The following is a 25,958-nucleotide window of genomic DNA, read 5'->3' as shown; positions in this document are numbered from 1 at the left end:
TTTATTCCTAAGTATTTTAGTTTTTTAAGGGTGATCATAAATGGTATTGTTTTCCTGATTTCATTTTCATCGTTCTCTTTGTTGGTGTATAGGAATCCAACTGATTTTTGTATGTTTATCTTGTATCCTGCCACTCTGCTGTACCTTTCTATTAGTTCTAGTAGTTTCTCGTGGGGTCTTTAGGGTTTTCTATGTATAGTATCATATCATCTGCAAACAGGGACAGTTTAACTTCTTCATTACCTATTTGGGTGCCCTTTATTTCCTCTTCTTGCCTTATTGCTCTAGCTAGAACTTCCAGCACAATGTTAAATAGGAGTGGTGATAGAGGGCATCCTTGTCTTGTTCTTGTTCTCAAGGGGAATGTTTTCAGCCTCTCTCCATTAAGAATGATGTTGTCTGTTGGTTTTGCATAGATGTCCTTTATTATGTTGACAAATGTCCCTTCTATACCTATTTTATTGAGAGTTTTTATCAGGAATCGGTGTTGGACTTTGTCAAATGCCTTTTCTGTGTCAGTTGAGATGATCGTGTGATTCTTTTCTTTCCTTTTATTTATGTGGTGGATTACATTGATCGATTTTCTAATGTTGAACCGTCCTTGCATACCTGGTATGAATCCTACTTGGTCGTGGTGTATTATATTTTTGATATGATGCCGAATTCTATTGGCTAGAATTTTGTTGAGAATTTTTGCATCTATATTCATGAGAGATATTGGTCTGTAATTTTCTTTTTTTGTGGTGTCTTTGCCTGGTTTTGGTATCAGGGTTATGTTGGCTTCATAGAATGAACTCGGAAGTGTTGCTTCCTTTTCTATGTTCTGAAATAGTTTGAGTAGTACTGGTACAAGGTCTTCTTTGAATGTTTGGTAGAATTCTCCAGTGAAGCCATCTGGGCTAGGACTTTTTTTTTTTGTTAGGAATTTTTAAATTTCTTTTTCAATCTCTTCTCGTTACGGGTCTGTTCAGATTTTCAACATCACTTCGTTGTAGTTTGGGTAGGTGGTGTGTTTCTAGAAATTTATCCATTTCCTCCAGGTTTTCAAATTTGTCGGAGTATAGTTTTTCATAATACTCTGTTATGAGTCTTTTTATTGCAGTTGGGTTTGCTGTAATGTCCCCCATTTCATTTGTTGTTTGGGTTATCTGCATCGTCTCCTGTTTTTCTTTTGTCAGTCTGGCCAGTGCTTTGTCGATTTTGTTGATTCTTTCTGTTGTTTTTCTATTCTCTATTTCATATATTTCTGCTCTGATCTTTATTATTTCCTTTCTTCTGGTGGCTGTGGGCTTTTTTTTTTTTTTTTTTTTTTTTTTTTTTTTTGCTGTTCTGTTTCTATTTGTTTGAGTTGTGTAATTAATGTTTTGATTTTGTCCCTTTCTTCTTTTTTGATATGTGCATCTATTGCTATAAAGTGTCCTCTAAGGACTGCCTTTGCTGTGCCCCAAAGGTTTGGTATGATGTGTTCTCATTCTCATTTGAGTCTAGGAATTTTTTTATTCCATCTCTGATTTCTTCTATTACCCAGTGGTTTGTAAGCAGGGTATTATTCAGTTTCCATGTAATTGATTTTTTTTCCTTGCTCTTTCTGTTGTTAATTTCTACCTTTCAGAAAAGATACTCTGTATTATCTCAACCTTTTGGATCTTGTTGAGGATTGCTCTGTGGCCTAAGATGTGGTCTATTCTGGAGAACGTTCCATGTGCATTAGAAAAGAATGTGTACTTTGCAGCTGTAGGGTGGAGTTTTCTATATATGTCTATGAGGTCAAGTTGGCTGATTGTGCCCTTTTGGTCTCCTGTATCTTTGCTGGGTTTCTTTTTAGATGTTCTTAGACAGACTTTTTTATGCTTATGAGGTCAGTGTACAGCCCCAGGCGCTGTGACAGCTCACACAAACTACCCCAGGCCAAAAAGGTGAGCTAGCAGACCGGTGACAGCCCCCTGGACCTGGCTCCTCCAGCTGCCTCCTGTCTCTTCTCTAGCTTGCAGACTCCCGACCAGGTGAGTGCAGCTCCATGGCAAAGGTTGCCAGCCTCTCCTGCAGGTCACCCACAGCATTGACAGCAGAGATGGATGCATGTTCCTGTTTGTTCTTAGGGATTCCAGTTCATCCTCACTCTCCCCACTTCAAGTCTGGCTTTTCTCTGTGACTGCTGGTGGGGCTGATCTATAGTGACTTCAGGCCCAACATCAGAGGGCATTGCCTTGTAGAGACTCCTTCCCTAGCTCCCACAATTGTGGAAGGTTTAATCCCTAGGAGAAATCCTTTTTCTACGTTATTCTCTGTGGTTCTGCTTTGCAGATCCAACTCCAACTCATATAGGTGGTTGTAGATTAGATTATCTGCTATCCTCAGCGTGTTGGCTTGGTCTTGAAATTTTCCCCTCATAGATGCAAGAGGACTGCAGCAGTTCTGAGCATCAGCTTCTCATACAATGTCTCGTGTCCTTTTTAAATCAAGAAACATTTTCCCAGAAGCGCTCTGGAATACTTTTCTTCCTATCTGTGACCCTAATACTCCCCAGCATGTTTTCTCCTTTTCAAAATGGGTGACTAAGATCTTGACATAACTAATGCCATGATGAACCTATAAGTTTTTTTTTTTCTTCCTTGCCTTCTCCCTTTTCACATACCTTTGTTAATGGCTTTGTTTTGTGACAGAAGACCCCCCACAGGAAGATTAGAGCCCAGATGTCAGATAAGGAAATGTCCAGCAAGTGTCTCTTTAATATGATAAACAGTCTTTTGTAATTAATTTACAATGTATAACAACACATCTAACCTTTGTTAAAAATCATATATAAACTCTGATGTAAAAATGCCTTTTGTGACTCCATAGAGACAGCCTGTGTTGCTGTTGGATCCCCGGTGCTGTACACTTCCTAAATTAAAACTTTCTCACCCTTTCTGACTTGGAGTATGTTTCATTGGCTCAACAGCTCCAGGGCATGGACCCTATTCGGGTAACATATCCTATTGGCCATCTATCTTCATGTGTCTTTGACAAACCAATCTTGTGGCAAGCGGAATGCAATCACCAGAGTTGGTTCAGACAGATAAAGGCTGATAGCCCTGAAAGACAAGATTACTCCAAGCAGGGTGAACCAAAATGGAGTTCTGCACTTGAGGATGGGGGGGCGGGGTGGTTGCATAGTCACTGGACTACCAAGGGTGTCTACCATGCTGTGTCTAAAGCATTGGGCTTCCTTTTCTCATCAATCTTAACCCAAAGAGAGAACATTTAACATGGACCTTTCCTAAAATTCTTGTCCCCCACAAGAATAAAAAAAAAACTTCCCTAAAAATAAGTTGGAAATTATCCTTTAATAAGCCAATATTTATATCCAAGAAACATCTCTATTTTCTCAACTTTTGTTTTAGAGATTTGCTACTGGCAGATTACTGATTCTGAAATCTGAGAGCTATTGTTTCTCCATACCCCCCATGCACATTCAGTAAAGTCAGAGTATTAACAAACTTCAGCTTGGGGACCTAAATCCAGTTTTGTGGTTTATTTTGAAAATTAGGTTCCCTCACTTGGGCACAGTTATGAAGGGACCAAAATTACTAGGAGGAAGAAATGTCAGACACTTGAACATTAACTCGATGTTGTTTTTCTTTACTATGGAGTCCTTAGTACATTCTTTGTCATTCATGAAGACGTGTTACAACATCGTAGAAAATGTTGCTACAGTTAAAGTCAACAAAACTATGTACAAGGTAAGGGATTGTGAAACTGAGGCCAGAGGATGGATCAGAGAAAACTGCACCAGGTGGTATTATTCTTTGGTGGAATCACTACAGTTCAGAGTTTGTTTTCTCCTGTATACTATGCATCAAAAATTTGATTGGCTAAGTCAGTCACAAAAAGCCAGGTACACTAACAAATTTATAGGCTTAACAACAGTAGACTTTCTCTTTCTTATGAACTGATGATTAAAATTAAGAAGAGAGCATCAAGTCAACTGGGCTTTCCATTCTATCTTTGCATAAAAATCTGCATGGAAACCTAAATTTACTAGAAGGTTGACTTAGAACAAGCCAGAGACTTAATTAAATTATCTTCATGGCTAGGGTCACTCAGCTAGGCATATGTTCTGGCAGATACAACCCAAATGCAGAGATGCAGAGCAGGCTGAATCACCAAGTTATAGGACCATTTGCCCTAGGAAGTCTTGGAGATGCTGACATTCTTGCTCTTTGGGGTCCCTAAGACTCCCTACTAAATCTTGCTGATTAAGCTGGTATTATTATTCATATAAAACTAACATGCAATACCTTATAAAATTAACAAGGCTTCTATTTCCAAGTCCTGGTATTTCACCTTCTCACTAAGGTGACTTCTGCTCCTACCTGCTGTCTCCCCATCATCAGTTGATCAGTGTTTGAATCAGCTCTTAGCATACATCACTTTCGACTTCTTGGTGGTAACCTCACTCTAGCCTTCTGTGCAGACTACAACAGGAATGGAAGTGAGAATGACAGTTCTTTTCTTCCTTGAATTGGAGTCCTTAGCTTAGACGTTTGTAATTTTGATGGAGCTGGGGTTGTGAGTGAATGGTACTGAGGTCTCCAAGTGTGACTATAGCAGAGATACTGGAAAACAGGATGGTTACAAGTCTTTGGAGTGGTACAGTTATCAGGTCTTGAAAGCCATTGTCTGGGATAGTAGTGAAGAAAGGGGAGATGAAGTCATTGGATATTAAGAGTGCTTCTCATGTGTCGTCATACTTCTGTCTCCATTTCCTTCACTGACCGGGCATCTGAAAGAAGCTAGAAACAAGAAAAACTGACTCTAAATGTCTGTTGTCTAAGACAGAGTGTCTTAAGTATTTAGTGATGCTAGCATTTTTGGGGAGGGGAGCTTTAAGCTATTGCTTGCATCTGTAATCAAAGGTCCCTGACACAGCTATGAAATAAGTAGTTATGAAGTCTGGGTCTTAACAATTTTAATATCCCTGCCAGATCTTCCTGAGTTAGTGTAAAAATAAGTTTTACCTTACGCTTTGCCTTTATTCATATTTTGGTTAATAGAACTCACAAATGATAAAAGCTAAGGCAGCAAAAGAGAAGTGTACAATCAGACAATAACTTGTAAACTGAATTATCAGTCTCCAAGGAATCAAAAGGTGACTGTAAAAGTATGGAAAGCCAGTATATCTGAGCCTAGGCAGAAATTGTAGTCTGCTTTGCTCTATTTTATCTTTGTCTGTGTCTGTTTCCACTTCCATACAATCCCGTGTTTCCATCTAGAATAAGTATATTGGAGCAGCTTCATATGCATTATGCCATTTGAGATCTTCTCAACAAATAAAAATAGGAGACGAGAAGAAGCAAGTAGACTCTCTTTAATTACAGACATTGGAAAAGATCTAATTGTATTTTTTCCTTGTATACTATTCTGCAATCTTTCTGTATTTTTTTCCTCTCTATAAAAGATTTTTATGACGATATGTGAATCAGTCAAAACTTTTTTGACAGCCACTTTCTTGTACTACAAACGGTTTGATAAAGGAAATGCCTTACCATGTTTTCTTTTGCATTACCAGAATGTTCATCAGGAGAAATAGGATTATAACTTTCTACAGGATAAAAAGAGAAGAAACTTTAAAACAAAATCTCTTTACAAACACTCAAGTTCTCCCTTCTCCTAGTTCAGTATGATTATGTGAGTAGAATCACCTTAGTCGCTTCCTCTTTCATGTCCTTCTTCCCACAAACAGCATTACAAATGCACTTATTGTAGAAACATATCAGAAGCACTAGCAGGAAATTCTTATGGCTGATTCAGGTGCTCCAAAGGGGAATCAAGACAGTTCAACCAGCACAGCAATTCCTGGCTCTTTACCAACTGCTAATAATGAAAAAGCAATGGCCAAGGAGCCAATGAGAGTAGTGGTTAAGGAATAAGCAATGCTACGTTGTTTCTCAAGAAAGGCCTTCCTTCTGGGCCTTGCTAAAATTTGATCATTTTATACATCTCCTAAGCTAAGAACATTTTAAAACAGAGTAATAGAAAAGAGAATTAAAAAACAAAACACATGAACCATATAGCCATATGAAACTACTAGCAGGGAACTGAAGGTAGGGAAGGTTTTTTGGCTTTTAGTAAAACAGCTTCATCTATATTTTATGGCTACCTAACCCCAGACATAGACCTTTTTTTTTTTTTTTTTAAAGTGGGCAATACTGTAACATTATTTTTGCCGGTATCCTCTGATCCTACTGAACTAAGTTTCATCTGGCTCTTTGCCATGGAAGGCTCACCTAGATGGGTTCCATTATCAGGCTGTCTGTTCCTTTTGGGACCTAGGTGGGTGGGAGATCAGAGGGAGGGAAGACAGAGAACAGGAGTCATTCCCCCAGCTCCTGCCCTATAAGGTCACCTTGGCTGGCTAGGGTCCCTTACCAGTGGCATCACTAGAGGAGTACAGGAGGTGCTGACCATACAGGGTAACACTATAAGAGAGGGTGACACCAAAAATGCTGCCTATAAAATTTTTGTGCAATGTCTCACCAAATCTATTATTTTTTATAAAAATGTCCCTGTAGTTAGTTATACCCCACATGTGTATCAGTTTTTCGTACTGTTGTGGCTTGCATGTTGCTGTGATGCTGCAAGCTATGCCACTGGTATTTCAAATACCAGCAGGGTGATACATGGTGGACAGGTATCAGCTGAGCTTCCAGACTAAGACAGACTAGGAAGAAGGACATGCCAGTCTATTTCTGAAAAAAAAATTGGCCAGTGAAAACTTATGAATAGCAGAGGAATGTTGTCTGTTATAGTGTTGGAAGATGAGCCCCTCAGGTTGGAAGACACTCAAAATACGACTGGGGAAGAGCTGCCTCCTCAAAGTAGAGTTGACCTTAATGATGTGGATGGAGTAAATCTTTCAAGACCTTCATTTGCTGATGTGGCAGGACTCAAATTGAGAATAAACAGCAGCAAACATCCATTAATAATCAGAACAGGGAATGTACAAAATATGAATCTAGGAAATTTGGAAGTTGTCAAAAATTAAATGCACCACATAAAGATTGATATTCTAGGCATTAGCTGAAATGGACTGGTATTGGCCATTTTGAATCAGACAATCATATGGTCTACTATGCTGGGAATAACAAATTGAAGAAGAATACCATCACATTCATCATCAAAAATAACATTTCAAGATCTATCCTGATGTACAGTGCTGTCACTGATAGGATAATATCCATACACCTACAAGGAAGACCAGTTAATATAACTGTTATTCAAATTTATGCACCAACCACTAAAGATAAGGAAATTGAAGATTTTTACCAGCTTCTGCAGTCTAAAGTTGATCAAACATGCAATCAAGATGCATTGATAATCACTGGTGATTAGAATGTGAAAGGTGGAAATGAAGGATCAGTAGTTGGAAAACATGGCCTTGGTGATAGAAACAACATCAAAAATCGTATGATAGAATTTTGCAAGACCAATGACTTCTTCATTGCAAATACCTTTTTTCAATAACATAAACGATGACTATACACATGGAACTTGCCAGATGGAATGCACAGGAATCAAATCAACTATATCATAGAAAGAGACAATAGAGAAACTCAATATCATCAGTCAGAATAAGCCCAGGGACCAACTGCGGAACAGACCATCAATTGCTCATATTCAAGTTGAAGCTGAAGAAAATTAAAGCAAGTCCACGAGAGCCAAAATATGACCTTGAGTATATCCTACCTGAATTTAGAGACAATCTCAAGAATAGATTTGATGCATTGAACACGAATGACTGAAGACCAGATGAGTTGTGGAATGACATCAGGGATATCATACATGAAGAAAGCAAAAGGTCATTAAAAAGACAGGAAAGATGAAAATGGATGTCAGAAGAGACTCTGAAACTTTCTCTTGAATGTAGAGTAGCTAAAGTGAACAGATGAAATGATGAAGTAAAACAGCTGAACAGTAGATTTCAAAGGGCGGCTCGAGAACACAAAGTAAAGTATTATAATGAAATGTGCAAAGCCTGGGACTTAGAAAACCAAAAACAAAGAACACGCTCGGCATTTCTCAAACTGAAAGAACTGAAGAAAAAATTCAAGCCTTGAGTTGCAATGCTGAAAGATTCTTCAGAGAAAATATTGAACGACATGGGAAGCATCAAAAGAAGATGGAAGGAATACCCAGAGTTACTGTACCAAAAAGAATTGGTCGATGTTCAACCATTTCAGAAGGTAGCATATGATCAAGAGCTGATGGTACTTAAGGAATAAGTCCAAGCTGCACTGAAGGCACTGGCGAAAAACAAGGCTTCAGGAATTGACGGAATACCAATTGAGATGTTTCAACAAATGGATTCAGTGCTGGAGGTGCTCACTCGTCTATGTCAAATAATTTGGAAGACAGCTTCCTGGCCAACCAACTGGAAGAGATCCATATTTGTGCCCATTCCAAAGAAAGGTGATCCAACAGAATGCAGAAATTATCGAACAACATCATTAATATCACACACAAGTAAAATTTTGCTGCAGAATTATTCAAAAATGGTTGCAGCAGTACATCGACAGGGAAGTGCCAGAAGTCCAAGCTGGATTCAGAAGAGGACCTGGAACGAGGAATATCATTGCTGATATCAGATGGACCCTGGCTGAAAGCAGAGAATACCAGAAAGATGTTTACCTGTGTTTTATTGTCTACACAAAGGCATTCGACTGTGTGGATCATAATAAATTTTGGATAACATTGCGAAGAATGGGAATTCCAGAATACTTAATTGTACTCATGAAGAATTTGTACATAGACCAAGAAGCAGTTGCTGGAACAGAGCAAGGGGATACTGCGTGGTTGTATCCTTTCACAATATTTATTCAATCGGTATGCTGAGCAAATAATCCGAGAAGCTGGACTATATAAAGAAGAACACAGCATCAAGATTGAAGGAAGACACATTAAAGACCTGTGATATACAGATTACACAACCTTGCTTGCTGAAAGTGAAGAGAACTTGAAGCACTTACTGATGAAATCAAAGACTACAGCCTTCAGTGTACATTGCACCTCAATATAAAACAAAAATCCTCACAACTGGACCAGTAAACAACATCATGATAAATGGAGAAAACATTGCAGTTGTTAAGGATTTCATTTTGCTCGGATCCAAATCAACGCCCATGGAAGCAGCAGTCAAGAAACCAAATGATGTAGCACATTGGGCAAATCTGCTGCAAAAGACCTCTTTAAAGTGTTGTAAAACAAGGATGTCACTTTGAGGACTAAGGTGCACCTGACCCAAGCCATGGTGTTTTCAATTGTCTCATATGCATGTGAAAGCTGGACAATAAAAAGAGGAAGACCCTCAACGAGATGGATTGACATAGTGGCTGCAACAATGAGCTCAAACATAAAAAAGATTGTGTGATGGTACTGGACTTGGCGGTTTCTTTCTGTTGTACATAGGGTTGCTGTGAGTCGGAACCAACTCGATGGCACCTAACAATAACAAGAATTAGGTATAGTAACAAAAACATTTTTCATAAGCCCAGGTTACATGTATCAATATTACTACAAGGCTAAAACTCTATGCTAATTTACTTTTTGAACTGTCTAATGTGTTCCTTTCAGAGCTGTCATTATTACCCAATTATAATGACACTTCAGATCACATGGTTTCAACTGCATGCACTACAAGCATACACTGTTGTTTTCGTTGATGCCGGTGTTTTTATAGTTGCTGTTTTTGTCAGATTTTCTGGTGTTTTAGCTGCAATATTGTAGTAAGTAGTATTTGTGAACCTATATCAATAACTTTTTTAAGAATGAAGTAGTAATTAAAGGAAAAGGAGAAAAATCAAAATGTAAATAATTTAGTCCATGTGTCTGATATTGTAATATAAAGGTGTAATTTTAATTTTGCAAGTTGTTTATGTCACTACTATTGCCATTACATTCAGTGATATACATGAATTACAATTTGCAAGTAACATTAGTACAAAAAGCATTACTAAGGATTCTGTGTGGTCTGGTATAGGAGGAGATGCATGGGGGGTGACACCAACTCTAGTGATGACACTGTCCTTGACTAAAGGTCATTGTTCCTTACAAGGCAGCTGACATTGCATGACTTTATCCTTTCAGGTTTTGAGAACTGTTCCCTCTCTTTTTCCCTTCAGGTCTAGGTTGGATAAGGAATCAGGTGTTGCTTCTGTGGGAAAATGCACTAACATTTGCATTCCCCTTTGTATAGTTTTTAGTGTGCCACGTGTTGTTAGGACCTGACTTATGCATACTTTCGATACAGAAACTAAGCAATCATTCCTGAGCAAAATGCAATGACCTCTCTCTTATAATTTGAACCTAATCCAATCACAAGTATCATTATATTAGGCCACAGGTTGCAACCCAAACAAGCTAGAATGCCTATGACTTACCAATCATTCCTTTCTACTTCTAGTCAGAGAAGGAACAGGAGTAAACCAGTAAAGGGACTATCCTGCCTACTAGTACAAATAATCATAGGGCTAGAATTGGTGAAGCTCTCGTTATCACCTTTAAAACATTTTCTTTAATAGTGGTTTCTACTGTGACCAAATCCCCTAACTTCAATGGCGACAATAGGCAAATATCAACCAGAGGAACATAAGAAAGGGACATGGGAGCTATCTCAGCCTCCTAGATCATTCAGAACACAGCCAAACAGAATAAAGGAGAGTATGGAATAAGGAAGAGAAATGGAGTAAGGGAGAGTGTTCCAGGGCTGGACTTGTTTCTGCCACTAGTTAACCAGGTGATCTTAGACACTGCATACAAGTCTGTCTCACTTGCCCATTTAGCATTTGAGTTCAGTTCCTATAAAACATTCAGATAAACTAGATCTAAGTTTTGCCAAATACCTTCCAGTTTAAATTCTATTGATAAGAGGAACATATTTACAACATTGTAATTACAGCTACAAACTAGTTCAGTCCCACATTTTCCATGGAGAGTAAAGGGAGGGGACAGCCCACGCATAACTTGGAAAGAACAGTGTCCTGGATGAATAGTGATTAGAGGTGATGGGAGGAGCTGACTGAGAGGTGACAGGTGACCACCAGGATAGTAGATAGTTGAAGGAGCCTATGATCATATTATCTTAATGTATCGTTTTAAATAACTGGAAGTAATAAAGTTATTGTAGAAAATTTAGAAAAAATTTAAAAACAATTAACAAGAATTAAAATAAAATGGTTCATAAGTACAATGCACTTTTGAGTAGCACCAAGATTAGACTAAGTTCAGAGCAAGAGATAATAGAGCACAGAGATGGAAGTAGTGAGAGGGAAGCCTGGGGACTTAAGAAAGTATTTGGATGAGGTGAGCTGCTGGGAAGAAACTCATACTCCAGTTTTCCCAATTTTTTGATAAATTTTGTGAATGGTTCTCCACAAATTTTAATTCCTTTGCATGCTCATCAACACTTTAATTGTGTATTTCCATGCCATCTTAATATGCTCACACTTGAACACTCAGGGACAGAGCCCAAGTTCTCCACGAGATATTACTTGTAGTCTTGTTGCATCTTTTTAACAGATGAACTAGGCAATATTTTACCACCAAAACCACTAGAATCACCAAAATTGTTATAATCATTTCCTTGGAAGCTATTCCTCGACTTGGTTCTAAATAAAACAAACATACAAACAAAGTCTGTGAACCAGAAGAAAAATTACCAAAAAAGAAAAGAAAGGATAAGTGTGGGAGGGTGTGTGGAGTATGTTTATTATTTTTAAAACTAATTATTTTTGCATTCCAACCGGGAGACAGAATTTATTAGTGAAAAAGCTTTACATAATGAAAAAGCCCATTAAAGATAAGTTCAAGAGCCCAGTCTAGACAGAAGAGTTTGATACGAATGTAAATATCTCCCAGTCTCGATGTCTCTAGTGTGGGAAACTTGAAGTCATTTTAATAATGTTAACTGATTTGGGAATTCTGGGAAAAGAGGCAGGAGAAAAAGGAATCTGAAAACTTCAGAAACAACGAGTCTATTATGCATTTTACGTTTCTATTTTTTATATTGTAATAAGGAAATTAACACGTTTTTTACAAAGGAATAATTACAACTACAAGCTAGTTCAGTCCAGCATTCTCCATGGAGAGTAAATAGAGGGTGCAACCCACACATAGCTTGGAAAGAACAGTGTTCTGGATGAACAGTGATTAGAGGTGATGGGAGGAGCTGACCGAGAGGTGACAGGTGACCACCAGGATAGAGGATAGTTGGAGGAGCCTGAACTTTCTTCAGCATCTGAGTTGGGGCTAGAATTATTATAATTAGTAAAGGAAGTGGGGACTCCAAAAAGCAGAAATGTGGAGAGACCTCAGGTTACCAAAGTTAAAATCCTATTAATCTTGTGATCTGTGCTGTATGGAATAGTAGGAAGCAAGCTGTGATAGTTAAGGTTGTGTGTCAAATTGGCTGGACCATGATTCTCAGTGGTTTGGCAGTTATGATGTAGTTTGGCAGTCATATAATGATGTAATCACCTCCATGATGAGATCTGATATACTATGATACCTCCATGGTGGGATCTACTGTGATCAGCCAGCAACTCAGTGGCAGGTTGATTACATTGGACCACTTCCATCATGGAAAGGGTAGCGTTTTGTTCTTACTGGAATAGACAGTTACTCTGGATATAGATTTGCCTTCCTTGCACGCAATGCCTCGGATCAAGGGACTCAACTTTACAGCAAATGAAGTGTGGCAATGGGCCCATGCCCATGGAATTCACTGGTCTTACCATGTTCCCCCTCACCCTGAAGCAGCTGGCTTGATAGAATGATGGAATGGTCTTCTAAAGGCACAATTACAGCACCAGCTAGGTGGCAATACCTTGGAGGGTTGGGGCCATGTTCTCCAGCAGGCTGTATGGGCTCTAAACCAGTGCCCAATATATGGCACTGTTTTTCTCATAGCCAGAATTCATGAGTCCAGGAATCAAGGGGTGGAAATGGGAGTGGCACCACTATCACCACTGGTGACTACTCACAAAATTTTTGCTCTCTGACTCTGTGACACTATAATCTGTAGGTCTAGATGTCTTAGTTCCAAAGGGAGGAATGTTCCCACCTACAGACATTGAACTGGAATTTAAGAATGCCATCTGGCCACTTTGGACTATTTATGCCTCTGGATCAACAGGAAAAGAAGGGAGTTACCATATTGGCTGGTGTGATTGATCCTGATTATCAAGAAGATTGAAATTACATACTGGTGGTAAAAAAAGAGTATGTCTGGAATGCAAGAGATCCCTTAGAGTGTCACTTAGTACTACCATGCCCTGTGATTAAAATCAATGGAAAGTTACAGCAACCCAATTCCGACATGACTGCTAATGGACTAGACATTTCAGGAATGAAGGTTTCGGTCACCCCACCAGGCAAAGAACCATGACCAGCTGAAGTGCTTACGGAGGGCAAAGGGAATACTGAATGGATGGTGGAAGATACCAGTTATAACCATGTGACCAGTTGCAGAAATGAAGATTGTAATTGTTATGAGTATTTTTTCCTTGTATGTGTGCATCAAATATTTTTGTTTTCTTCACTTATAAAATATAGTAGGTAAACAGGGCTAGTGTGTTTTCAGTTGTACTCATGTTAGTTGTATCATGTTAGGTGCAAGTATGACTTTACAGCTGTGTTTATTCAGAGATTATGTATGGTTTAAGGAGATGTGTACAGGTGCCAAGTTGATAAGTGGTGAACTGCAATCATTAAGGTTGTATGTCAACTTGCCTGGGCAATGATTCTCAGTGGTTTGGTGGTTATGATGTAGTTTGACAGTCATATAATGATGCAATCACCTCTATGATGAGATCTGATATAATGTGATCACCTCCAGGATGGGATCTGCCGTGAGTAGCCAATCAGTTGAAAGGGAGTTTCCTTGGAGGTGTGGCCTTCATCCAGTATAGGTGGACTTTCTGGCAAGGGTCATTTGCTTTTGCTTGCTCTGTATCCTGCAGCTGGCTCCTGTTCATCTGACCTCTGGATCTTGAGACTTGAGCTAGCAGCTTGCCTGCCCATCTTGGGATTCATCAGCTTCCATGGTCTGGATCTTGGGTTCACCAAACCCTGCAGCTACCTGGGTAGGTAGAAGCCTCCAGCTTGACACACGGATTTGGAACTTTCCAACCCCTACAACCGTGTGAGCCATTTCCTTGATATAAATCTCTCTCCTGAAAAAATTTTTTGTGAAGTATAACTTCTACCCATTTTATCTGTGACCCTCAGTTCCCCCATTTGTAAGCGGATCTGCCCAAGGTCACAAATTGATTCACCATCAAAATTTAGCAAGAATTATTTAATTTCTTTCAATTGAGTGCAACATTAGAGCAGATATAGACCCTAGGATTCTAAAACATCCCCATCTAAACCTCCTTTTCAAAGATTTTAGGCTCCCTTGGGCAAGGCAGCAAGTAGAAAATTGTAATTCAGAGCAGAAAATCACCAGTGTCCTTGAAAGAGTGATGCCTCAGATAGCAAGACATTTGCCTTGTATTATGCCCTGCTGGGTGGCTCCTGCTACGGGCCTCTTCCTGAGGGTAGTTGTGGGCAGACCCTCTCCCAGTCCCAATAGGCCAGGGTTTACTTGGGAATGAGATATCCCCAAAAGCTACTTTTCTTTGTCAGAGATGGAATAGTCCTGATGCTTGTGCTTTGTGTGAACTGAAAATTAGATCTCTGGTTAAGAAGATGGGTCATATTCGGTCTTTAGACCATTTCTTCCTGGTTATTTTTCTATACTACAAAATGAACCCAACATGAGGCAACATTGGTAAAAATAGAAAGCTTACATATATCTGACACTCTTAATTTGGAGAAAAAAATAAAAGTGTCAAATGCAGCCCCAGTTTTTAGTTCTGTACTCTCAAAGTGGCAGCTCTGCAAAGAGTGTTACTGATGGGTGTCTACAATTTTCTGTCTGTTTGAGGGCCACACGACCTAAGGACAACTATGTGCTCGCAACTCCAAACCCCACTATATGGAATTGGTAAACCTAAAATCTGTAATTCCTCCTAATTTTTACAACTGGAATGATAGAAATATTTCTAAAACATATCATATGCTCCACTCATTTGAATATCTTTATTAAGGGGGTAGCTGCCATGGTCTCTCATGATGTCAAATTGGTAGCTTTAGGTTAAGGGTCCAACCAGCCACCTCATTTTCTAGAAACCTGACTTTATGGGTACACATTTCATGAATCTATGGTTAGCAGACTAGAAATATTTTAAATAATGAATTTTGGCAGTTGATTACTGTCTTAGTTATCTAGTGCTGCTATAACAGAAATACCACAAGTAAATGGCTTTAGCAAACGGAAATTTAGTCTCTCACAGTTTAGGAAGCTAGCAGTCCAAATTTCGGGTGCTGGCTCTAAGCGGAAGGCTCTAGAGAAAGGTCCTTGTCTCCTTTCCACATCTGAGGGCCGAGCATCCCTTGGAGATCTCCATGTGTCTTGGCATCAATCTTCCCCTGGGTCAGGAATGTTCTCAGTACAGGGACCCCAGGTCCAAAAGATACGCCATGTTCCCAGCTCTTCTTTCTTGGTGGTACTGAGGTCTCCCTCTCTCTTGTAAGACAAAAGGTGATGCTGATGCAGACCACACTCCAGGGAAACTCCCCTTACATGGGTCAGGGATATGACCTGAATAAGGGTGTTGCATCCTACCCTAAACCTGCCTCGTAAACATATAAAAATATAGCCGAATCCTGCCTCACTAACACATAGAGGTCAGGATTTACAACACATCACAAATGGAATATAATTACATCAGATCACATCATGGGGGATGATTACATCTTTACATAACTGCCAGACCACTGAGAATCATGGCCTAGCCAAGTTGCCTCATATTTTGGGGGGACACAATTCAATCCATGACAATTACCAATAGAGGTAAAAAATGAGTTGAATCAGGCATATACTTAGTGCTTCAAATGTTCTGCGGTGACTATTTCTACCAGATTCATAGTCGGTGCTATGTTTCCCCAGCACCCAGAAGAGTCTTTATTTGACTTCCTGTGTGCCTACAGGAGTCCCTGGATGGCACAAATGGTTAAGCGCTCAAGCACAAGCCAAAAGGTTGGTGGTTTAAAACCCAGCCAGAGGTGCCTCAGAAGACAGGCCTGGCAATCTGCTTCCTATGGAGCAGTTCTGCTCTGCACACATGGGGTCACCATGAGTCAGAATCGACTGGACTGCAGCTAACAACAACAACTGTGCCTACAGCCTCAACTCCCAAACCCCAGTCCCTAAGGTATGTATTGGGCAGAGTGGGGAGAAAAAGTTGAAGATGCTTAGCCACAGAAGCATCAAAAATTATAGGTTTCCTCTTTATGTCTGAAACCCTGAAACCCTGAGAAAGGAAATCCTCCGGGAGTAATTTCTTTTTCAATATAGTACTTTTATGTGGTTGAAGGAGGGAGGGATTTCTACCATGTTGACCAGAAGTGTCCCTGTAAATCACATTTTGAGAAGCACTAATCGAAGGTACAGTCTGCTCTCTGTATCCGTGGGTTCTGTGTCCATGGATCCAACTAACCACAGATTGAAAATATTTGGAAAAAAAAGACAAAGAAAGTTTCAAAAACCAAAATTTGAATTTGCTGTGCACCGAGCACTACACCAAAGCTACGTGAATGGAGTGATGTGTGGGCATACCCTGCTGTAGCTTCCCGCCATTTCCCAGATCCTCAATTTCTCTCCAGAACTCGTTGTTTAATCACCCTTTGCCTTGTGTCTAGTTCATTCTCTACTTGTATTGTAAGCACCCTTTGTTTCTGTGAAAAATGGTTCGTTCAAAGCAATGAAGTGGTCAAAGGAATCCCTCAAAGTGTGAGCAGGTGAGGAGAGCGAGAGGAAGGAGTGTCAGTCTAGTAAGGGATGGCTGGCTAGCTATGAAAAGCACTACAGCCTATATAAGTGACTTGAGCATCCTCAGATTTTGGTACATTTTGGTATCTTCAGGGGTCCTGGAATCAGTCCCCTGTAGATACAGAGGGACGACTGTATTCCTTAAATGCCAGCCTAAGCTCCATGTTTGATATTCACAAAGCTCCACTACTAAAGCCAAAACCTATTATCTAACCCTAGAACTTACCTACATGCAGTGTGTGCACCATGAGTAAAGTATATTTGCTTGAAGAAATATTGCATAAATATTCCCCATTGTCTGAAAGAGAAAGATCTGTCAAAGTCCAAGAGAAGTGACTTTGGTTGATCAGCTCTTTGTTCCATGAGAATTGGGATTCACTGATAACCGTGTTTTGTGAAGAGCTTAGAAAGTAAGCCAGAACCGAGGAAGTCCCACTTTTCATTCTGGACCAAGTAACAATGAAGTCTTGATTTGGTAGAGAAAAATTGTTGGCAAGTTGACATGAGAGTGAAATGTCTTCACTTTGCACTTTATGAAGGTGCTCTAACAATAGAATAGAGAAGAAAAGGTCAATGAAGATAAACTTTTCAAATGAATTTTCTAAGTTAAACTTAGGAAACAGGGAATGAAGACTATAATATTGGTTTCTTTGGAAATACCTTTTTGAAAAGCAATTAGATACTATAGTGTGGGTATTGTTAAAATAAAAGCCTTGCTGTTGTTGTTGTTAGTTGTCAATGAATCAGTTCCAAATCATGATGACCTCATGTGTGCAGAGTAGAACTGCACCATAGGGTTTTCAAGGCTGTGACCCTTCAGAAGCAGGTCGCCAGGCCTGTCTTCCAAGGTGCCTCTAGGTGAGTTCAAACTGCCAAACTTTCGGCTTGTAGTCGAGTACTTAACCATTTGCATCACCCAGGGAACCTAAAAAAGAAAAGCCTTACAATCACTATTTTCCATTTTGCCACCAAGTAAGTGTAGGAATATTCTTCAAAGTGGCCTAAAGCCTGAGACAGCAGAGGGATGGTATGCTGGGTTTTAACTCTCACAACTGACACCGAGTACTTGACAAAATTGCTATCAGTTACTACCCTTTTTAATTCAGTTTGTTGTTGTTAGCTGCTGTCAAGTTGTCTCAGACTCATGGTGACCTTTTGTACAACAGAATGAAACATTGCCTGATCCTGCACTATCTTCATGATCATGGTATGTGTGAGTCCATTGTTGTACTCTTTTGTATTTTGAGTGTCTTCCAACCAAGGGGGCTCATCTTCTAGCCCAATATTGGACAATATTCTGTTGTGGCCCATAGGGTTTTCATTGACCACATTGATTTGCTTCTTTTAATTTTTCAGAAGTAGATCACCAGGCCTTTCTTCCTAGTCTGTCTTAGTCTGGATATTCTGCTGAAACTTGTCTGCCATGGGTAACCTTGCTGGTATTTGGAATACCAATGGCATAGCTTCCAGCATTATAGCAACACACAAGCTACCACAGTAGGACAAATTGACAGATGGTAGTTTTAACTCAGCACTCTTCTTTTATTGACCCCCTCAAATGCTAGTGTTCCTCAGGACTCCCCTCTTATTACTCTGTCTACTCCTTGGGGGTCTTTGTAATATTTATGGTCACAGCCACTTTCTAATCTTTCTATCTAGACAAAGTCTCTTTTCTGCACTTAAGAGGTATATTTGCAACTGTCTGCAGGTAACCGCCCAGTGGATTAGCTCTTGTAAAGCAGCGACTCTGCTGGGTGGTCTTGGTTTGCCCCTCCAGATCCAGCTTCACCCTGTCCTTCCTGTTCTTTACTTCCGTAGGCTGGCCTCTATGGACTGCCATTGGATTGGTCTTCATGGTTCTTGACTCACCTACTCTCTAGACAACCTGCTGGAGAGCTATGCCAAAGCAAGAAAATCCCGTGTTTCTTTGATACTTCAAGTCACTCTTGGCTCCACGCTACTGTGAGGGTCCAGTTCACATCCCTCAGCAAGGTGTGGAGGCAGGCCATCCAGCTGGTGTTCACCTCCCTCCTCAGTGAGGTGTGCAGGCCTTCCATCTGGTGTTTTCCTCCCTCTCCATGTTCATCTCTTGACATTCTAGCTGCACTCTCAGCCACCCCACACTTCACAAAACCAGGCAACTTTACTCCTCTGTGCTTTTGTACATGCCGTACTTGTAGCCTAGAATGCCTGTCTTCTCCTGGAACCTCTGAATCTTTAAAAGTCTGCCTTTATGCAACTTCCTTAAACATATCTTCTCTAACAATCCACACATGCCCATTCACGATGAACAGAATTAATCACTCCCTTCTTATGCTGCCTTCCTGGTTTACTTTTACAGGTCTGTGCTAGATGCTGTGGATTCAGAGATGAGTAAGAGAGTCCAAGTTCTTAAGGTCACAATCTGGGGGGAGACAAAGCCTGGCAGGTAATAAATAGATCTTCAGCAAGATAAAGCAATATTGGGCCTAAAGAATTGTTGGTACTTCAGGATACTCAGTATGAATAAACATAAGAAATTATGATTTTGTAAAGAAAATATTGACAATTTAACATTAACATTTTAAACTATTTCCTACATGTCCCTTACTGCCTGACTGCTGAAAAATGACCAATGGACATTGGGTGCCCATGCCTTTAACTTTGGAGTCAGGTAAAGGTGGTAAGTCTCTTGCAGTTTCCATGCTTTCTTGGTGAGCATCTTGAGAATGTGAAACCCTGGGGAAGAGAAGGCTGAAAAAGATGCTAACCTCCACTTTCTCCACATAAGGGAGATTTACAGAAAAATTGTGTTTTGCTTTTAATAAAATATAAAACAATAATTTTCCTTGGAATTGGGTAGGGAGGTATCAAATTAATTTTTCCCCTTAATCTTTTCTTTAACAGTAGGTTATAGATATAGACATTGATCAGAGTTTGGGTGTGTACAAATAAATGACAAGAAAGAGTTCTAAAACTTGATCATGCTATGATAGAGGTCAAATAAAGAGTGATAGGTTAATACTAAATAAACACAGGCAATAATTAATTATAATTGTTTTTGTTATTGTTAACTGCCATCAAGTCAGCCCCCAATTCATGAAGACCCTATGCTCAACAGAACAAAACATTGCCCAGTTCTGTGCCATCCCCATGATTGGTTGGGGATTGACCACTGTGATCCATACGGTATTAGTGAGCTTATTTTCAGAAGTAAATCTTCAGGCCTTTCTTCCTAGACCATCTAAGTCTGGAAGCTCTGCTGAAACCTGTTAAGCATCATAACAACATTGCAAGCCTCCACTGATAGACAAGTGGTGGCTGTGCATGAGGTGCACTGGCCAGGAATCTAACCTAGGTCTCTCACATGGAAGGCAAGAATTCTACCACCGAACCATCAATATTCCAGGGTGGTTCAAAGGGTTAATGCATTCAGCTGCTAACAGAAAGATTGGAGGTTTGAGTTCACCCAGAGGTGCCTCAGAAGAGAGGCCTGGTGATCTATTTCCAAAACCCTATGGAGCACAGTTCTACTCTGACACATATGGGGTTGTTATGAGTTGGAGTTGACTCTATGGCAACTGATTTACTAATTAGAATACTAATGGGCTAATTCTTATTTAGTTATAAGATTCGCAAGAGTCAGATATTGTGATCTGCTAAAAGACAAGCACTCTTTCCTTCCCCTCCGATCCTTTTTAAAGTAAAATGCAGATGGAAAGATGAGCCTTATGCAGAAATTGGTAATATTCATGCACGGTTTTTCTACTTTCCATTTCAAAAATGTTTTCATGCAATTCATAAACACTTACAAACTAAGAGTTACTCCCATTTTATTAGTGAGAAACTAAACTTCAGAAGTAAAAAATTATTGCTTAAGTTAATACAGGCAGTAAGATTAGCCCTGGGACTCTAGTCTTGGTCTCCTAACTGAAGGGAAAGCATTTTCTTCTGTTTCTTTCCATTTTTTTTCTCCCTTGTAAATCAAGCCCCATCCGCTCCCAATTCTCAACACAGCATTTGCTACAGAAAGCTGTACAGAGCCTACCTTTCATTACCCATTGCCCTCTCCATGTTTGCTTCAGCAGTGAATTTTCAATGATACATTCATAAGATTTATTTGAAAATGTAACATTCAGTGTACTTTTGATATAAAAGGGAGGCGAAGGCTCAAGCTCTTCCATAGTGCTTTCAGAGACAGCTGTATTGCCTGCTTGCCATGTGATCGTTGGATGAGGATAAATCATTAACACACAGCATGTTAGGAAGGTGCTTGTATTCCTCGTTTCATACTTCATCATAGGCATGAGGAAAGCTATGTGGAAGAAAGAAGGACATATAAGGATGTGTCATCATTAGCTTCTTTTTAGGCCATCTGTGCAGCACACTTATTATTTTTATACCCCTGATATGAAAAGCTAAGCTTTATGAGCAAAGCACAGCATTTACTGAAAGGAAAAACAAAAATCCTGTAGAAACATAAGATATAGTGTACTTATGTAGAAGGGGAAAAAAGAGCACACATATACATAGCAACTAGCAATCTCAACTCTCTAGAAACATAGCTGAGAAAGACATCTTATGGCTTCACTGAACAAACAAATGCAGGTGTTCAAATCTGTGAACTAGAGCTTAGGAAGTTCTCCTAACTCCTCAGATGCTCACTCAGAGATTACGTGCCTCTTTGTTTACACATAATTCAAATGAACTTAGATGTCTGAGTCAAGGTCTGAAGCAGCTAAATGCAACAGAGGAAGAAGGAACAGGTGCTGGATAAAACCACCCATTAGAAAACAGCAAAAGCAAAACAAAACAAAACAAAACAAAAACATAGAAAGATAATACAGAAAAGAGGACAGCACATGATATTTTAAAAAACTCATTCACAAAAAAGGAAAAATGCAACTTAAATCAATAATTCAGTATTTTTTTCAGCCATCATATTGGCAATAATTTTGAGAATTGATAGTATTTTGTGCCGACCAGACTGAGGGGGAAAATGGATACTCTTATGCTGCTGGCGACAGTAACATTAAAATCCTACGCTGACACTTTTCTTTTAGATCATTTCCCAGTACTAAATACAATAATAAGGCATCCATTACCACATTGTTGTAATACAAAACACTGGAAATACCTGGATATCCACCAGTGGGGAAATAGTTTTGTCAATTATAACATGTCTTTACTATGAGATATTATTCATTTAAAAAAATAAAGTATATGAGAGATGGGGGAGTGGAGAAGGAAACACTAAATAGACAAGTGGTAACTTTGGTGAAGGGTAAGACAGTACACAATACTGAGGAATCCAGCACAACCTGTACAAGGAAAGGTCATGGAAGCTCCATAGACACTTCCAAACTCCCTGAGGGACCGAATTGCTTGGCTGAGGGCTGTGGGGACCATGGTCTCAGGGAACATCTAGCTCAATTGGCATAACACAGTTTATAAAGAAGATGTTCTACATTCTATCTTGGTGAGTAGCGTCTGGGGTCTTAAAAGCCTGTGAGCAGCCATCTAAGGTACTTCATTGGTCTCACTCCTTTAGGAACAAGGAAGAATGAAGAAAACAAGATATAAGGGAAAGATTAGTCCAAAAGACTAATGGACCACAACTACCATAGCTTCCACCAGACTGAGTCCAGTACACCTAGATGGTGCCTGGCTGCCACCACTGACTGCTCTGACTGGGATGACAACAGAGGGTTAGAGCTGGACAGAGCTGGAGAAAAATGTAGAACAAAATTCTAATTCACAAAAAAGACCAGACATACTGGCCTGACAGAGACTGGAGAGTATAGCCCCTGGACACCCTTTTAGCTCAGTGAAGAAGTCACTCCCGAGGTTCACCATTCAGCCAAAGATTAGGCAGCCCCAAAAAACAAAACGAGACTAATGGAGCACAACAGTCCAGGGACAAAGACTAGAAGGCAGGAGGGGGCAGGAAAGCTGGTAATAGGGAACCCAAGGTTGAGAAGGGACAGTGTTGACATGTCATGGGGTTATTAATCATTGCCATAAAACAATATGTGTACTAACTGTTTAATGAGAAACTATTTGTTCTGTAAACCTTAATCTAAAGTACAATTTAAAAAAAAAGAATAAAGTAGATCGGTATGTATATTGACTGGGAAGGAAGCAATAGCATATTAGGTTAAGAAAAAGGCATGTTTTGGAATAACAGGGAAGTATCCCATTTATATTTTATAAAAACTTTATACATGTGCACTTACCTCCCATCTTTAGCACTATTTTGTTTGTGGTTTTTCCAGATTCTGTTCCCGTACACCAGATGTAACTGCCATCATCCTGAAGGTTTAATTTTATGAGAGACAGAGAATCATTCCCATTGTGAATTTCACTATGGAAGAGCTATGTCCTGTTTGCATGTTTGGGATCTTGCCTTTCCAATTTGTTGCTGCCTTTGTAGTAGCTGTGAACGTTTTGGCCTTGAATCTTCCAGTGAATTGCAACTTCAGGCCCACTCTCAAACAAGCAAGGGAGAATTAGATCTTCATTAAGTCTTCCAGTAACTGTTTGTTCACTGTCAATGCTAAAATGGTTGAAGAAAGCTAAAAAGAATGGATCTAAAATTAATAGTAGAGATGTTATAAAGAGAATTAGTGATGGGTGCTCATAAAGGGTTGTATCAGGCAGGACCTCTCTAGAAGAATCATCCTAGGTCAGGAGCCTGATCATTAACAGACCACATCATCAAGAACCATTGGTAGTCTTATTACTAAACACAGCTTCTTGGCTTGCTTCTGAGTTTCTACAATTTTAATTGAACGCTTGTTTGATTCAGTTTAACTGTATGTGATAACTGACAACAGCCCAAAGCACCCAAAGCACAGAAACACTGGTTTTGCTACCCACTTGATCAAATAGTCTCATTTCTTCTCCCACCTGGCCTACCACAGTGCTGGAAATGATGTATATTATGTATATAAAAGACTCCTATTGATTTTTATTCCCAGAACACATTCACTTTTAACACCTATTATAACAATAGATTAGTTTATCCAGCTAACTTGAGCCAAAACCAAAACCAAACCCGTTGTTGTCAAGTGGATTCCAACTCATAACGACCCTATAGGACAGAGTAGAACTGCCCCCTACAGTTTGCAAGGAGCAACTGGTGGATTTGAAATGCCGACCTTTTGGTTAGCAGCCTGAGCTCTTAATCACTGAGCCACCAGTGCTCCAGCTAGAGCCAGAAGAACCTAAAAGAATGGAACACGCTTGTCTTGGTTGGGTTGGGAAATTATTTGGAGCAGGCAGAAGACAATGCTGGGCTAAGGAAGCTATTAGGAATATACAGACACGGGTCTCAAGCAGCTGAGGATATGGGCAGGAGCAGTCCAAAGGGCAAATAAAATGATGCATTTAATGTGGCTTAGGACCACTCTCGGGATACCCCATGAGTCAGTCAAAATATAGTTAAGAAATATTATTCCGGATACGAATGTGGAAGTCCAATTCTCCTGATGTACTTTTTTTTAACTGTCAATTTCAGAAGTTTGTTTCAAAAAGTAAATGGATTTTATCACTATACAAGTTTTTGCAAAGAAAATATACATAGCTACTTTATAATCATTAAAGGCAGCATCCAGCTTCTTCGGCCAATTCATAAAGCATTGTGAATTTCTTTGTGGATTCTAAAACAGTAGGGCTGGAAGGGACTTTATCTTTACAGGCAACAGAGTAAACTCCCCTGGGCTGTGGCTAAGCTCACCCAAAACAGGAGAATTGCTGCACAAAGTCTTTCTTCTCTTCCTCTTCCTCCAAGGCTTTTTCCATCCTACCATGCCTCTCCTTTCACAGACAGCGTTAGTTTACTTCTGTACAGGGAGCTAGAGGGGCGTGGTTCTGTGCTAAGAGAAAGACATAGGAAGGCGGGGCAGAAAAGCAGTGATTGTCAACTTCCCTAATTGCACTACTAAACCCCTGTAATATTTCAATGGATAATTAAGAATTCCTGTCTCAGAAGGTAGCAAAGCCGATAATGCTTTCTGTTAAGTGTTGAGTACCAAGCTAACACTTAAAAAAAAAAAAGCAAACTAGCCTTTCTAGTGATATTATTTATGGTAGTGGATAACAGATTAGGAAGAGCCTTAATTAGAAAGGACAGAAGAATGTATGGTTTTTAATCTTCATTTGGGCTCCCAATCCCTTCCCTGTTTCTCATTAATTGATCTTTAGAAAATTTTACAATGCTGTGATAGTTAATATTATGTGTCAACTTGGCTAGGCCATAATTCCCAGTATTGTGTAATTGTACTCTATTTTATGGTCTGATGTAATTGTCCTCCATTTTGTGGTATTGTGTAATTATCCTCCATTTTATGTGTTGTAAATTCTAAACCTCTATATGTTAATGAGGCAGGATTAGTGTGGGGTGTATCTTAAGTCACACCCTTATAACAGGGCATGACTCAAGTCACAGCCTTACTCAAGTAGCTGTCTTAAGTCACACCCTTACTCTAGTCACACCTTTACTCTAGTCACACTCTTACTCTAGTCACATCCTTACTCAACTACCTTACCCAAGTCACTGACTTACTCAAGTCACACCCTTACTCAAGTCACGCCCTTACTCAAGTCACACCCTTACTCAAGTCACTGCCTTACTCAAGTAACACTCTTACTCAAGTATCTGATGTAAGGGATGTTTCCTTGAGGGTGTGGCCTGCATCCACTATATATGAATGCTCTGGCAAAGCTCTCTTGCTTGCTCTGAATTCTGCATCCGGCTCATCATCATCTGACCTCCGGTTCTTGGGACTTGAACCAGCAGCCTGCCTTCTGACCTGCCGATTCTGGGATTTGTCACTTTCACAGCACTGTGAGCCAGTAGCCTGCCATCTGAACTGATTCACCAGATACTGCAGCCCCGTGGGCCAGCAGCCTGTCATCTGACCTGCCAATTGGGGTTCATCAGCCCCTGAAAACATGTAAGTCAGGAGAAGCCCCCAGCCTGATGCCTGACCCATGGATTTGGGATTTGCCAGCCTCCACAACTGTGTGAGCCATTTCCTTGAGACAAATCTCTTTATATATGTTC

The 25,958-nt window shown here is 39.8% G+C and overlaps 1 protein-coding gene across 1 annotated transcript in view; it reads right to left on the bottom strand.

The window, feature by feature from the left end:
- Nucleotides 1–4,727: 4,727 nt before the first annotated feature.
- HHLA2 (HHLA2 member of B7 family) overlaps nucleotides 4,728–25,958 on the bottom strand; it is a 22,337-nt gene continuing 1,106 nt past the window's right edge. The window contains 5 exon segments of the mRNA XM_012556025.1: nucleotides 4,728–4,775; nucleotides 5,529–5,584; nucleotides 17,139–17,456; nucleotides 20,940–21,206; nucleotides 23,128–23,466. Coding sequence (XP_012411479.1) covers nucleotides 4,728–4,775; nucleotides 5,529–5,584; nucleotides 17,139–17,456; nucleotides 20,940–21,206; nucleotides 23,128–23,466 — 1,028 coding nt within the window.

The sequence above is a fragment of the Trichechus manatus genome, unplaced genomic scaffold, assembly GCF_000243295.1.
Source record: "Trichechus manatus latirostris isolate Lorelei unplaced genomic scaffold, TriManLat1.0 scaffold00055, whole genome shotgun sequence".
In the NCBI taxonomy this organism is placed as follows: Eukaryota; Metazoa; Chordata; class Mammalia; order Sirenia; family Trichechidae; genus Trichechus; species Trichechus manatus.
The sequence above is the reverse complement of the archived record's forward strand: the minus strand, read 5'-3'. Positions and strand labels throughout refer to the sequence as shown.